The sequence below is a fragment of the Taurulus bubalis genome, assembly GCF_910589615.1.
Source record: "Taurulus bubalis genome assembly, chromosome: 1".
Lineage (NCBI taxonomy): Eukaryota > Metazoa > Chordata > Actinopteri > Perciformes > Cottidae > Taurulus > Taurulus bubalis.
The window spans coordinates 14,005,397-14,019,240 of NC_136589.1; the positions used below are offsets into that span (position 1 = coordinate 14,005,397).

At 41.5% G+C, this 13,844-nt stretch overlaps 1 protein-coding gene across 1 annotated transcript in view; it reads right to left on the reverse strand.

Annotated features, from left to right (window-relative positions):
• slc25a21 (solute carrier family 25 member 21) overlaps window positions 1-13,844 on the reverse strand; it is an 83,652-nt gene that overhangs the window by 7,450 nt on the left and 62,358 nt on the right. The window contains exons 3-5 of the mRNA XM_079215097.1: window positions 9,267-9,350; window positions 2,704-2,770; window positions 1,257-1,316 (exon numbers count right to left, since the gene is read on the reverse strand). Coding sequence (XP_079071223.1) covers window positions 1,257-1,316; window positions 2,704-2,770; window positions 9,267-9,350 — 211 coding nt within the window. The remainder of the gene's footprint in view (window positions 1-1,256; window positions 1,317-2,703; window positions 2,771-9,266; window positions 9,351-13,844) is intronic.

A 13,844-nucleotide genomic window follows, 5' to 3' on the forward strand; every position in this document is an offset into this window, starting at 1 on the left:
AGATTATAATTTTCTGCAGAAACATATACTGTAAATCAGTCCTAAGAACGGGTGTTAAAGTATAATATCTTAGCATAATAGTTATTTATAGATGAATAGATTAAAGTGCTGATCTCCCTCAGAGAGACAAAGATGGGAGCCATATTGGGTATCATCTACAAAAAATGTAAATTACAAGTATTGATGGACATGCCAACGTTATTGATATCATAGATTAAAACCGGCAGACAGACAGATTTTAACCTTCAACTCGTCGCCCTCGGCTCATTTTAGAATTGGACTGCGTTTCTCTACCAGTAAAAATTACATTTGTATTAGCTTGAAATGTTTAAGTGTGAGAAAAATGTATAGTGATTAGTGTGGGCAAATGTAATCCTTAAAGCTCATACAAACAAAACCTCTGTAATAAATAAAAGAAAAGGCTCCTAAAAAGCTGCCAGTCACAAAGACTTTACACAAAGTGGTAGAAACCAAACCCTTCCTCTGGCTGCTCGGTTGCCTGGAATACGTCTCATACGGTGGAGGTCCAGGCAGGAACATGTGGTCATTAGTACTGCCCTGATCAGCTGATCTCAAATGACACACTTCATAAATTCCAACATCTAAGACGTGAAACTGAAACTTTCAGGTCCTGTTTAAAACGTAAGGGGAAAAAAACCCAGTTCCTTTTGTTCATCTATACCTGATATTTGAATGTATTATTTAGCCATCAATGATGTTTTCATATGTGCTTCAAACCGAACACAAGTGTTATTTCAGGCTCTCTTCACTTAATCCTCACGTGAGAGGTTTACTTTTTTAACCTGTCCAATACGAGATGACATTTTGTTTCGTGAGTAAAGCCAATTTTACATTTCCACAATGGTAAACTCGATCAAAACCATTTAAGAAAACAAAGCGAATGTTTTCTTTTTAAGATAGAAATAATATAAATAGTACGTTAGGGTTATGGTCAGCAGGTAAACCCAAGAATGTAAAAAGTAAATTCTCCAAGAGTACTCGTGCATTGCCTGTATTTGTACATGAAACAGTACTGAAAACTGTACGTTCACTCACTCCTCTGCATTGACAGGGAAATTAACATGGACATATTTGGCCGGTAAAAGTATTCTTGGCATTTCATCTTTGTTTTACCAGCCTTTTGGCAGGTGAGCGGATAGGTAGATTCTTGACACATGGGTGTAACGCTCCTCCCGGGCCTTTGTTTATTTTTCAGGTGAGAGTGTATTCAGGTGTTTCTGTGTGTAAAGACTCACCAGACCAGGAGACAAAGGGGTCAAGTTCAGCAACTTCTTGTATTGCTCGAAAGTGAAAAACTGCAGAGGGAGGATCAGGATAGACAAACTGTTAGAAAGTCACAGTGCATTCATAAACTGACATCTGAGCACACATACACACACACACACATGAACACACACACACACTATTAAAAACACTCAGGAGGAAATGGGAACTCGAGGGAGCATTGTCTCATCCGAGGAGAGGGCCAAACGGCAGCAGAGGTGTTTTAATCGGAGCGTAAATTGGTTTAATTCTTCGCTGCAGACATTTCTCATCATCAGCGAGCTTCGGTTCAGCGTGCGAGCAATTCCCCCCATCTTCTCACTGTGAGCGTTTATTTTTTAAAGTTCACACATCCTCGTCTCCGGTATCTCATTACAGAGCAGTGCCGTGCCGGGCAACAAGCCCTCTTTTGTGTCACCCCAATTATACATGTTGTAAGCCTTCCTGCAAACACGTATGAGAAGATGGAGGCTCGCTGCTGTAGTGTTTTTTAAGCTTAGTTTGTCACACGTGGACTTGCACATTTATGTAAAATTAGTTGTTTATGTGTAGATTACAATGCATGAAATATGATAATTAATAAGGGATATTATTATGAAGGATTTGTGATTGTATACATATTAAGGTCATTTTTATTACTGTGTAATGATGTCCATGTGTACATTGCAATGCTTAAGATAGATTATTGTTTATCAGGTCACAGAGTCACTAGTTTGCTGAGGTCACATGAACTCTATGCTGCAGAGTGCAGAGGTCATTTGCACACGGACAGTGGTTGAGGGTTTTACAAAGGAGCATTTGGTCTTGAGGAACAAAAAGAATGGACCACCTGTGGTTCGTCCTGTGGTTTATGACACGAGATAAGGAACTGGAGGGGGATTCGAGCCAGCGGAGGTAAAAGGTTTCTGGGGAAGGATGACTGTAGGCTGAAGTAAGTTTCTCATAAGTTGTAACGTATAGAACTGAATAACAATTCCTTCTAGGTCAAATATTGCGTTAGCAAATACAGGAGGGCGGAGTGAGGACTTCAGGTACCGGAAAACATGAATGTTATGGAGCCATTTTTTTAAAACCCGTGCCAAAGAGAGACTCCGCCCCTGTGGGACTTTTAGCCAATCGCATGCCGTAAATTTGAACCAATGAGGCGAATGAGCTGGGATGTTAAAACCAGATTGTAGATTCCTGTTCGAGGTCTTTGAGCTGAAGCGAGACAGGAACGGTCTGTGGAGCGGAAGCTCGGAGACCCTCAGCTGAGTATATGTACACTGTATCACCATTTGAACTTTAATTAAACCGTTAATCATAACTCTTTGATTTTCCTGTATTTCTTCTCTGCCATGAGCACACGGGGTTCTACGAATACTTTTCACTGCAAATGCTTGTAAGTCAATATTTAGTGGGCCAACAGTGCTTCACTACCTTCACTGCTCTCTTCGGTGTCTCCGCCACAATCGGAGGAAGGATCCCTTTGTAGAAGCCAATGATGCTGTAGAGAGAGAGAGAACGTACACTATTATATTATGATGACGGTTATTGTTATATAATCTTTGTGACTTGCTGCTTTTCTATTGCAACATTAAGTTCTGGACTATTAGTAGGACAATACAAGCCATTTGAAGTAATAATCAAGAGAATAAACAGATAATTGATAATGAAAATAGTTGTTATTTGCAATCTTAAAGTAGTGCTGTCATTTAGAAAGTAGGCCTTGTGCAAACACACCTGTTGTTTTGCATGTTTTATCCCATTCAATACAATTGTGTGCCATGCCAGTGTTTGCTATCTTTTAGATCTCTGGCTGTATTAATTGTGCCACTCAAGGCAGCCGTTGGTTTCCATTCATATGTGTGAGACGATAAAATCAATTAGCAGTTATGAAATCCACGATTTAAGGTCCTTTGTGTTTGTCACTTTTGTCCAAAGCACACACAAAGAGTGAATATCAAGTCTCCATCCAGAGTCTTTTCAAGGTAATTCACATTTAAACCTAATGACTATGCAATGATATCATCTGCTACAATAGTGCATGAAATGGTCAGTTCAGTCAAATGACAAAACATTACATCTATGAGGAGATACTCTGTTGTCTATTTATTAAGGGGTCCTTTATGAATGGAGTCTAACACAACAGCTCTGGGATAAATCCCCCCTTCTCATACGTTATAACACTCAACTCTCTGACAATACCGACAGTCTTGAATACAGACAGCAGGACTAATACTGAGCTCAGCTAAATGGCAACAGAAAGTATATTGCTGCCGTTTGGCAACATAACTACCAAAATATATTTTCAAACCACAAACCATGGCAACAAGTTCCTAGAGAGTCTGCGGAGGAAATGATTTAAGAGGTTTATTTCAGCCTTTGATATACTGGATGTTTCAAAAGACGGTAGCTGTATAATTTGATTCAGTCTGGTAGTTTGGCTTTGCTCAATCATACGTCCGGCCATGATTTAAAGCGTACTTGGAGGCAAGAAAAATAATAAAATGATACAGTGAGTTATGTATGTGGAGATGTATGCCTACATTTTACACAGACGGTATTTTGTAAGCAGTATATTTACAGTAGTGTAAATGGTCAGTCTGGTTAGATAGTTACACAGTTGTTAAAACATACAGAAATGTAACAGGACGTCTATGAAATGTACAACAAATATTTTCGCTATAGTTAAACTATATAGTGATGCCTCACTCTAAAACTGCAATATTTAAACCTAAATGTTTCATATTTAGAGTATTTTCATTCACAAATCATGGTAATATGAGAGGTTATAATTTCCGCTTCTAAAATACGCCTAACCAGTCTTTCATGTTTATGTGTAAGAAGATAGTAGCTTGTTTTCTGTTTTGCAAAGAGAGCACAAAGTATGTTTCCTATACATTCAGAAGTGCATACATGTGTTTCTTCTCCCCCCCATCCCCACACTCCATTTAGTAAAAACATAGGTGCCATAGATAATTTGCTTGAGCTTGTAGTTCACACTGACTGGGCCAGGCAGGTGATGCCAGATGAGCTGTCAATCAAATACAAATCTTCTTTCTGAAACCCAACCCATCCGTGATATTTGGCAACAATAACTTGGCTGCGTTGTGAAGCACCTGAAGTCTCAGAGTCAATAGCTGTTGTGTTGATAACAAACTGTCGCTGGGAACAGCAAACTACTTTTCTCATTCCTAAATGTTGTTTTAAGAGGTTAGCCTCATGGCGAGACCGGTGAGACCGGTCTAAACATTTAAACATGACTAATCACAACAACAACTCCTGATACTTTGGAACTGATGCAATTGTTCCGTATCGGAATAATTGCTGCAAGGATTATATGTAAAAGGAAATGTAAGACTTGATCAGGTCATTCGGATGTTTTTGGGACTCTGTGTAATGGATGTGATCAGTATTGTGATGCGGCTCGACATGAATGCTTCCTCTGTGGTGGGCTGGGCCGCTCACTGCGAGTGAGCATTGTGGTCTTTTTTTCTAAACATGACATTTGTGTATTTGGTTGACTCCAGATGTTGATTCTCTTCCTCTGTCATTATCCACAAGCTCAATTTAGTAGATTCCTGTTCCAATATGTTTTAGAGTCATCTTATGTTAAATATAGGAGACTATTCAACTCTAGTCATATAGAAGGTATGAAAGCTACTGGCTTGGTGTCATTCTTATGAGCAGTGAGGTTCTCGCCGATATATTTGTTTTTCTTATTGTCAACAGATCCCATGCAAAAAAAACCCACTTAATTCATAAATGAACCGATCTACTAACAAGTATTGAAATAAATAAAGCCCAAGCTGGATATATCTCATATTCTTCTGTGCCATTGAGTTCCATTGTTGTTCTGAAACTATTTAAAAACACATCAATTAATTATTTCACTGTGATGCACATGGGCACTGCAGTTCCTTTGGAGTCAGTTCACAATACAATATTCTGCTCTTGTAAATGCTCACTGGAGCAGCACATGGACATTAATCTGCAGCTAAATATAGTACCCAGCAAGTACTCAATTTCCTCCCACAGAGCCCCGTTTTAAAAAAAAGAAAGAAAAAGAAAGTACATATCCATGACCAGTTTTAAAGATACCTATTGTCATTAGGATTGAATGGTCTTGGGGCTCAGAGCTACAGACAGCATCGGGAAGTCGTAAAGAAGTAAGAGACGGGCTGACTGACACATCCTCATCGCCATTAAATAATTTTAAAACAGCAGAAATAAAAAAATGAAAAGCAGAATGCTTGCAGGTTACAGGCAAAGAGCGAGCGAGCGAGCGAGCGAGCGAGCTAGTTCATGTTGATACTGAACACAGCTCTGTGGACAAAAAGGACAAAGGGACGACGCGGCGTGACCGACTGTATCTTGTGAAAGAGTGACACCAGCTCTGTTGTGGCAACAACCTCTACAAATAATAAATGATTTTAGTTGATTAGGTCCGCGTGTAAATATGTTTGCTGCTGGCACACCTTTCCACGGAATATAACCCCAGAGGAACAACAACCGGCAATAACTCACAGCAGCGAAACACTATCAAAACACTTGCGATCAGGTGACGGAGAACAACACCTGAAGTGGCACATGTTGGTACTGGCTCCGGTAAATAAAGCCATTAATATGATAACAACGTTGGAGGAAAGGATTATGGGTAAGGAAAAATCCCTTTTAGAAGGCTGAGAATTAATCCTTTGTATTGTTTGCATAAACAAGTTATTTCAGTCAGACGAAAGACCCTTTCCTCTGCTCTCTTTGTCCATGCAAATGGTGGCCACAGATTTCCCGGGTGTGGTCAGGCTGGGGAGCCACCAGGTGATAAAGGAGGAGTGCAATTTGTTACAGAACAAATAGGGCCTCTACTGAGTGGCCATCATTTGAATCCTCATTTGATTTCCAATGTAAAGTATAACTAAGTCCCTTTTTGGCTTTCCTAAACAAATGGCCTCTTGACACACAACAAGGGAAGAGGGGTGTGTGTGTGTGTGTGTGTGTGTGTGTGTGTGTGTGTGTGTGTGTGTGTGTGTGTGTGTGTGTGTGTATGCACTTGTGTGTACGATTTGTCTTTCATTTTCATAAACCTTTCCCTTTTTAACAGCCTACATCTGTTTGAAGAGGAGCGTATAGCACAGGCCACATTGATTAAATAAACTGGCCAATAACATCCGTTGGATTAAAGTTCTGACTTCTTAACAGCTGAAATGTCTAAAAGCAGAAACATTCATTTTCCCACCACTGCAGTGGGGAAATATGAGCTGCCCCAGGAAACATTTTAACATGTAAACAACCGGTATGCTTCATCTGCAAATATTTTCTCTTTCCCAGTGTCTAATGTAACCTTGACATTGTCACTAACAGAGAGAATACAGCAGAATTAGCAGGGTTCACAAGATAAAAGGAACAACACTTAAAAATGATTACAAATATAAATATTAATTCACATGTAACACATAAAACAAAAACAAATATATATATATATATATATATATATATATATATATATATATATATATATATATATATATATATAAAAATAAATGTGCTACTTATGGACAGGGAAATTGCATTTTTGTAAGAAGATTTTTCCTGCTATAAAATGATGAAGGTACATTTCTTGCTTTGGTGATCAAATGTTCGATCTATTATTCTTTGTGAATTTGAACAGCTCGAAAGTAAACATTTTCGCTTTCCAGCGAAACTCTGAAACTCTGAAACACTGAAACTCTCCACTTAACACACGAACATGTGATGTTTAATCCATATGAGGTAGAGGAAGACATTAGGTAAAACATTGACTCCTGGCTAAACATATAAAATCGGATGGACACCCTTATCTGCACTTCTTTCCTCTACCATGAAAGTATATATATTTTTGTATGGGTGGTCCCAGCTGGAATCAACCGCCCTGCGCAACCCTGCTATCATTTCCAGGCATTAGTCACTGATCTGCTGTACGCTGTACTGCGAGGACCCTTTTAATATTTGTGTGGCCGTGCTTTGGGTCCCGACCCACTCTCTGGATACCACACTGGTAAAGAATGCTGGAGAATAGAGTCTTTTTGTTTCCCTCCAGACGGAAACACTTAACACATGCTCATGGCTGCTGCACCCACATGCAACAGAAAAAGGAGCGTGGCTTGTAAGGCAATACACCAACCAGAGAGCTGGTGAGCATAGTTCACACTGTCACACACTTATGAGCACAGCTACAGGATTTGATGCTAGATTTTCCTGATTAAATAATGGCTAAATGCAAAATGATTTTTTATAAACCAAAATAATCCCCACTGTAGTGCTCATTTCTGATTTACAAGCGTTCAAAATGTATTCTGTTTCTGCATAAAAATGTAAGTGTATTGTGTCCAGGCTTTAAGCCATCTTAAAGTCATACTCATGCACATTTCCATGTCTTTTCTTCAGTTAAATCACAGCGCTGGAGCAGCATGCTCAGGTTTCCTCCCTCATCACCTCAGAGAGAGAGCGAGGCCTGGTGTTAGCCCCGTCCTGCCATGAGCTGACGGGAAATGTTTATTTTTAATAATAATTCAAAACAGTGGGGCCCAACACTATTTGTATAAATTATAACTAAGTGGTTTGGCCTGGAGGTAATCCACAATGTGCTACTGGGGAGTCGTTACGGCCTCAGCAAAAATATACTGTTAGTGATAATCGGTCGACAAGAAAGCGGATCTTCTGTCTGTAGGGACTCTCTCCGGCTCGCACAACGTTGTGGAAGTTAAAATATCTGTCATAAATTATGATATCGATGCTGTGTAATTTGACACCCGTTTTATTGCGTCATATAAAATCCATACCATCCTCCCCCCAGGGGACACACCCAAAAGGCATTCAGCCCCAATGACATTGACTTTCACAATGTGTGTGTCTGTATGTGTGTGTCTCTGTGTGTGTGTGTGTGTGTGTGTGTGTGTGTGTGTGCGCATGTGTGTGTGTGTGGGTGAAGAGGACACAGCTACTACTAGCACGATAGCCGTGTCTGTTGAACTGCAGCCAGTGTAGGATTTCCAACTGTCAGTCGCCGGCCTCTCACCTTGTGCTCACTCACACCTCGCAGCAGATCAACTTTATATCCGCTGTAAAGCTGTCGACTCGCCGTAAACAGAGCGAGCGGCCAACACTTTCCCCTGCACCTGCACTGTCTCACGGTGCTGTCACGGTGCAGGCGGAGGAGGAGGGAGCACAGCGGGATGACTGTCTTTAGTTAGTCTGGAAGTCTGAAACACTTTCAGCTTTCCAGCCACTAGACCATCTTAATGCCAACATACCCGTGAGGGACGTTTGAATAAATCAGCGTGGCTAATAATATTTCTACACAAATGTATTCCAATCTTTTTTTCTCTGCAGAATATTTTTGATGACATTAGAGGGTGAATATACTCTTATTATGGAAGCTACGAAATCAGCACTTCCAGTTAAATGTATTTAGAATCAATGCATATTTATTTATTGTCTTTGTGTATTTTACTGCGCCTTCTTTTATTGTGCTTTCTTACCCGTTTTAACCGGCTATGGTCCCTTTGGGTTAATTATGTTTAGTTTTTTTTTTTTTCGACTCCTGTACTTTGCACTTCGTGAGTTCTTGTCTGTGAATAGTGCAATATAAATAGACATTACTTACTTACATATCAGTCCATTTATAAATGCTCAAGAACATTTGTACACAATGAGCTTTTGTTGTGCTGGACAATGTCAGCCAGCTACGGATTGGTTACTTGTCTATTTAAATGTTTACCTTACATTATTTTCTATTGAAAAAAAATGTCATGTGTGTAAATTAATTCTTTAAGCGCAATTATGTTTGCAAATGTAAATTGCTCCGTGACAGATCAAATATTTTTAATTGTATTATTACAGAGAAATGACTCCTTCCCTGCATTCGTGAAACAGAAGTCTGACTCCATTGGTGCTCTGAAGGAACTGTTTGACTAACTAGTGACCTTTGTGTCGTTAGAGACGACGTGTTGAGGATAACCTACCCCTCATTGCGGATGACGGTCCGGAAGCAGTCACTCAGGCTCTTGTAGCTGGTGGGGTCACTGGTTCCCCGTTGGATCTGGAACCTGCAATGACAAAGACTTCATTAAAGCTTCCAAACTAAATATTACAGCGGCTGGTCACATTGTTGTTCTTCTTCTTCGTTGTATTGCCCTTATTGTGTACATTACATTGGGGCACCTGTGTGAAAAATAAGCTAAACCAATCCGACCGTATCAAAAATGAGCTCATTCCCCTACTTACACCCCCCCCCCTTCACCATGTTTTCCTGTGCTCTGCTCAGATGAGAGGCTCCTACCACAAAGTCCTCCCAGCGCAGGGGAGAAGTTAAACATTTATTTAACCCAACCGATCCAATTAGCCACCCAACTCCCCAGGACCAGTCCTTTTGCAGCAAGCTTTTCGACTACTAACATGCTAGTAAGCCAATTGTAACAGCTCTTTAGTTACGTGTAAATTTTTAATATGACGGAGCCAGTCGAAGGACCTTTTCTTGTATAGAAAACACGCTGGTACCTCCCTAATAAAGGCTGGTGAGCGGTGTGTAAATCTTTTACTTGAGAGACCAGTTGGGGGTGAAAGAAGGAATATAAACAGTGCCTGTTGGAGATGAAGAGTTTCAGGTATTGAGAGGACAAGAAGAGATCTCATTATATCCTGCCACATGGTAAAGACAACCAAACACCAACAAAACATGTTCAAACTAAATGGTTTAATGAGATTACGCAGCGATTAGTTAAACACAAGAAACTAAAGCATGTTTCAGAATGTGATCGACGGTAACTCAAGGAACTATTAGGAGGGGAATGATTTTCCAGCAAATAGTAAAGATCCATCAGGGATTCTGAGGGAAGAAACAGAAGCAGAAGTGAAGAGAGTAAGAGAGGGACAAGAGAAAGATTCCCTCCTCATATGGCTTCAACTGCCAGGTCACAAGGTCAGCAGTAAGTCGTCCATGCGGGTGCCTGATGGGGCCATAAAGGGCCCCCAGGTTCCAGTGGAGGGGGAGTTTAGTGGGGTGAGCGGCCTTTCATATCGCTAACAGATTAACATCTTAGAGGGGTGTCCCTCGAATCCTATTTGGTGGATTCCCAAATAGCTTGTAACCCGTTCCTGAAAACTAGTTAAAACAGCATAATAAATAGATGTCTGACACCATATTAAAGAGAAGAAGAAAAAGAAGGACTTGAGGTATGAGATACTGGTGGAATACGGGGAACAGTTGGGGGGTTAGGGCAAGGACCCAGAAGATTTAAGACTACATGGGCTTGTAAACATATTCAAATATGGCTTAATTAAAGGCACATGATGCTGGGGTCAAGGATGGAAGGGATCCTGTCCACAGCCTGCCCCGGTCTCCTTTGCTTTGCCTTCCTCGACCCGAACCGGCCACGAAAGACTGGGGTTGGCAGGGCCGTGGTCCGGTTCCAGCCCCCTGACTCTACTCGTGACCCCGGGGTCACCTCATTTCCTCATGGCCCTCTCCTACCCTGCCATAAACGCCAAGGACCAAACAGCAAGGCCAAGGGAGTGGGAGATAATAGGGAGGACCAGAAGACCTTGTGGCAGCAGGGGAACTGTCAGGCCCCTGGCTCGGAAGCTGCTAATGTCGCTTTTCACAGCAACCAGTGGTGGAAAATAAGACTCAAATCTTTAGTCAGTCCAGTTTGAATGTTCGGTTTTGGAGGATTTGTGCAGACAAAAGGCTCTAGTTTCTGTTTATAAAGCCTCAGTGAGTAAGAAGATATACCGGTTGACTGAAGAAGAGCACAAGATGGCCTCTATGGTAGAGTCACTTGGCCTTGGAGTCAGCCACACGGATAGTAAACGCTGCAGACAGAAGACCCAAAGAGAACCCTGGGGCTTCCTTAAAACACATCACTCAGAGCAACTCCTTCAATCATCAGCAAAGGCGATACAGTATACTCAGAGGTGATGAGATCTGCGAGTTCATCAAGAGTACTCCTTTCTTCTCCTGCCCATATCTCACTCTGCCTGTGTTTGTGCTATACAGGCCCAGAGCTGCCCGGGTGAGGGTGAGGGCGAGGGCAGGTTTGGGTGCTTCTATGAACGAGACAAGCACTCTGGGGTAAATAATCCCGGAGACCTCACCCACCTGACCTCCACTGCCTATAAAAGTTAAAATTCTAGGCGTCCACAAAGAAGTCAAAAAGGTAAATGAGGGCGGAGTAGCGGGCGAGAGCTCCATTCTTTGTATTTTTATGGACAGGAGCGTGGTGTTTGAGGGCCTTACAAAGCCGTGTCCGCTCCCAGACCCCGGTGGTAATGGGCTCGAACCGGGGCCCAACAAGGCGGGCTGTCACCCCGCAGAGGACGAGATGTTGAGGTGAAGCTCATTAATGATGGTGTTAAAAAAATAAAAGCCTATGGGAAAGGGGTAGGGAGGTTTGATCAAAAGGCAGAAGTTTGATGGGTCTACTTCTAAAAAGGGGGCTGGCCACACTTTTTAGGAGATCTCTTAAAAATATGCCCTATTAAATGAGTGGTATTCCCTCAATGGCACATGTTGATGACTTGCTCGCTTTAAAATGTAGGATCTAATAAGGCCGATATGAAATCATATTTATAGCTATTCAGACAGATCGACGTATAAACAAAAACTCTATATAAAGAAGTATTGACCCAACCTACAAAATGTAGTTATCTTATGCCATCTATTATGCTGTACTATTTAAAATTGTGCCATTTTCAAGTATGAACCTTATGATTTATGTGTGTTGCTGTATATTTGGACTGGTTGCCACAGTGAGAGCCTTGATCTACTCATGCCTTCCCTCTCGGAATGCCAAGTGCTTTAAAAAAAAAAAAAAAAAAAAAGAGACAAAATATATGATTGAAGAAAAAGAAGAAGTGAATCACCGAGGGGAACGGCTGAAAGTTCAGCAATTTCTCATGTTAGATCTGAAGTGCATAAGACAATCCAGAGGGCGACATAAAGGGGGAATCTATTTTTACAGCCAGACAATTAATTTTAATGAGCAGGATCATAAAGATGGTAGAAGTCCATTGCATTGGTACATGAGGTTAAGAGCACTTTTCTGACCTAAATGGTCCAACATGGCAAATGCGGCCAGTCGGGTCTTGAGCCATCCAATCGTGCTTCAGGGTTAAAGAGTGGAACCATAAATAAAAAGGGTCCCCTTTGGGTCCAGTGGCGGCTTGTTTTGACGTAGTGGCCATCAGTGCTGACTGACTGTCAGTGAGAAAAAAGTGTTTGACGACTAAAAAGAGCATAAAACAACGAGTATGACACTTGATGTTTGTGCACTAAGCAAGCTTTTGGTTATTTATTTTAAATAACTAAACTATTTGATGACATCCAGCTCTTGCTCCTGTGTGGTTTGCACGTTTCTTTTGAGAAAAAGTGTCAAATAAATATGAGGCAATAATGTTAATTTAAACTGACCTCCATCCTGCACAACAACATGAAATTAAACAAGTGAGGAAAACACATATTGCTCGATGGAATCAATAGCAAAGTTGTTTTAAGGGCAAAGTGTTTGAGCGTGTTAGGAGGAGGCCAATAAACACAGACCCGCCTTGGAGAGAGGAATAGGAAAATAAAGTTGAGGGGAAAAAGATGCAAGATGGGAGCAGAGGGGAAGTGATAAACCTTTGGTGCTTGTGACACGGCAGGCTGCCAGAGCTTGATCTGGACCAGGCCAGGTTGGGTTTCACCGGCACCACAACTGATCCTGGGACAGCCCACGCTCTGAAGCAGGTTGTGGCGTGGTTAAGGGAGGAAAAGTTCCTCCCGACTGTTGAAAGTGCTGCGGCATTGCTCCTCCACTCTGGATTCGTTCTCACTCTGATAAAACCGACTCCCCTGATTCCCTATGGTGATGTTGGGATCAGTTTGCCGGTCCAGATGTCTGCTCATATACTGTGACCTCTGTGACCCGAGATCAGGCTGTGTTAGTGTGTTAGAGCAGGAAAAGAGCTGCATAAAACAGCATGAGGACAGGCTGGGAAGGGCCAAGACTCAGACTCAGATGTTTTGAGCATTACACACTTCTGGTTGACTGACAGATCGCTCCGTTAAGAGACGACTGCAGCAAATTAAGTAAGCTGCTAATGCAGTGGAGCGGACCGAACAAACGAGTACTCTTACTGACATTTCCAGTAAGTGGTTGTATAACAAAGAGGATTTCTTGGGTGTTTAAACTGGGGTCTCTTAACCTCTGCCAAACGCCGTTAACTGAAATTATGGTGCTAATGTTTGACCAAGTGTTTTAATTTTATGTATACTGTATGTAACATTATAGTTTAACAGATACAACAGTAAAAGTACCATTTCAAAATAGTTTATCCAGTTGTGCAAGTATTCCCATAGAACATTATTTTGTATTTTTTTTTAACAGGAACCAAGACTTAGTTCACAATTACAATGCAGGAGACGGAGACGGATGAAAAACAAAAAAAGGAGCTGTGACAGATGACGGCAGGCCAGACCGGCTAGGTCAGGACTACCCGGTGATAGACCGGTCTGGGACAGCGACAGTAACGGCCACTTTGAAGTGAGGAGAGGCTGCAGGATT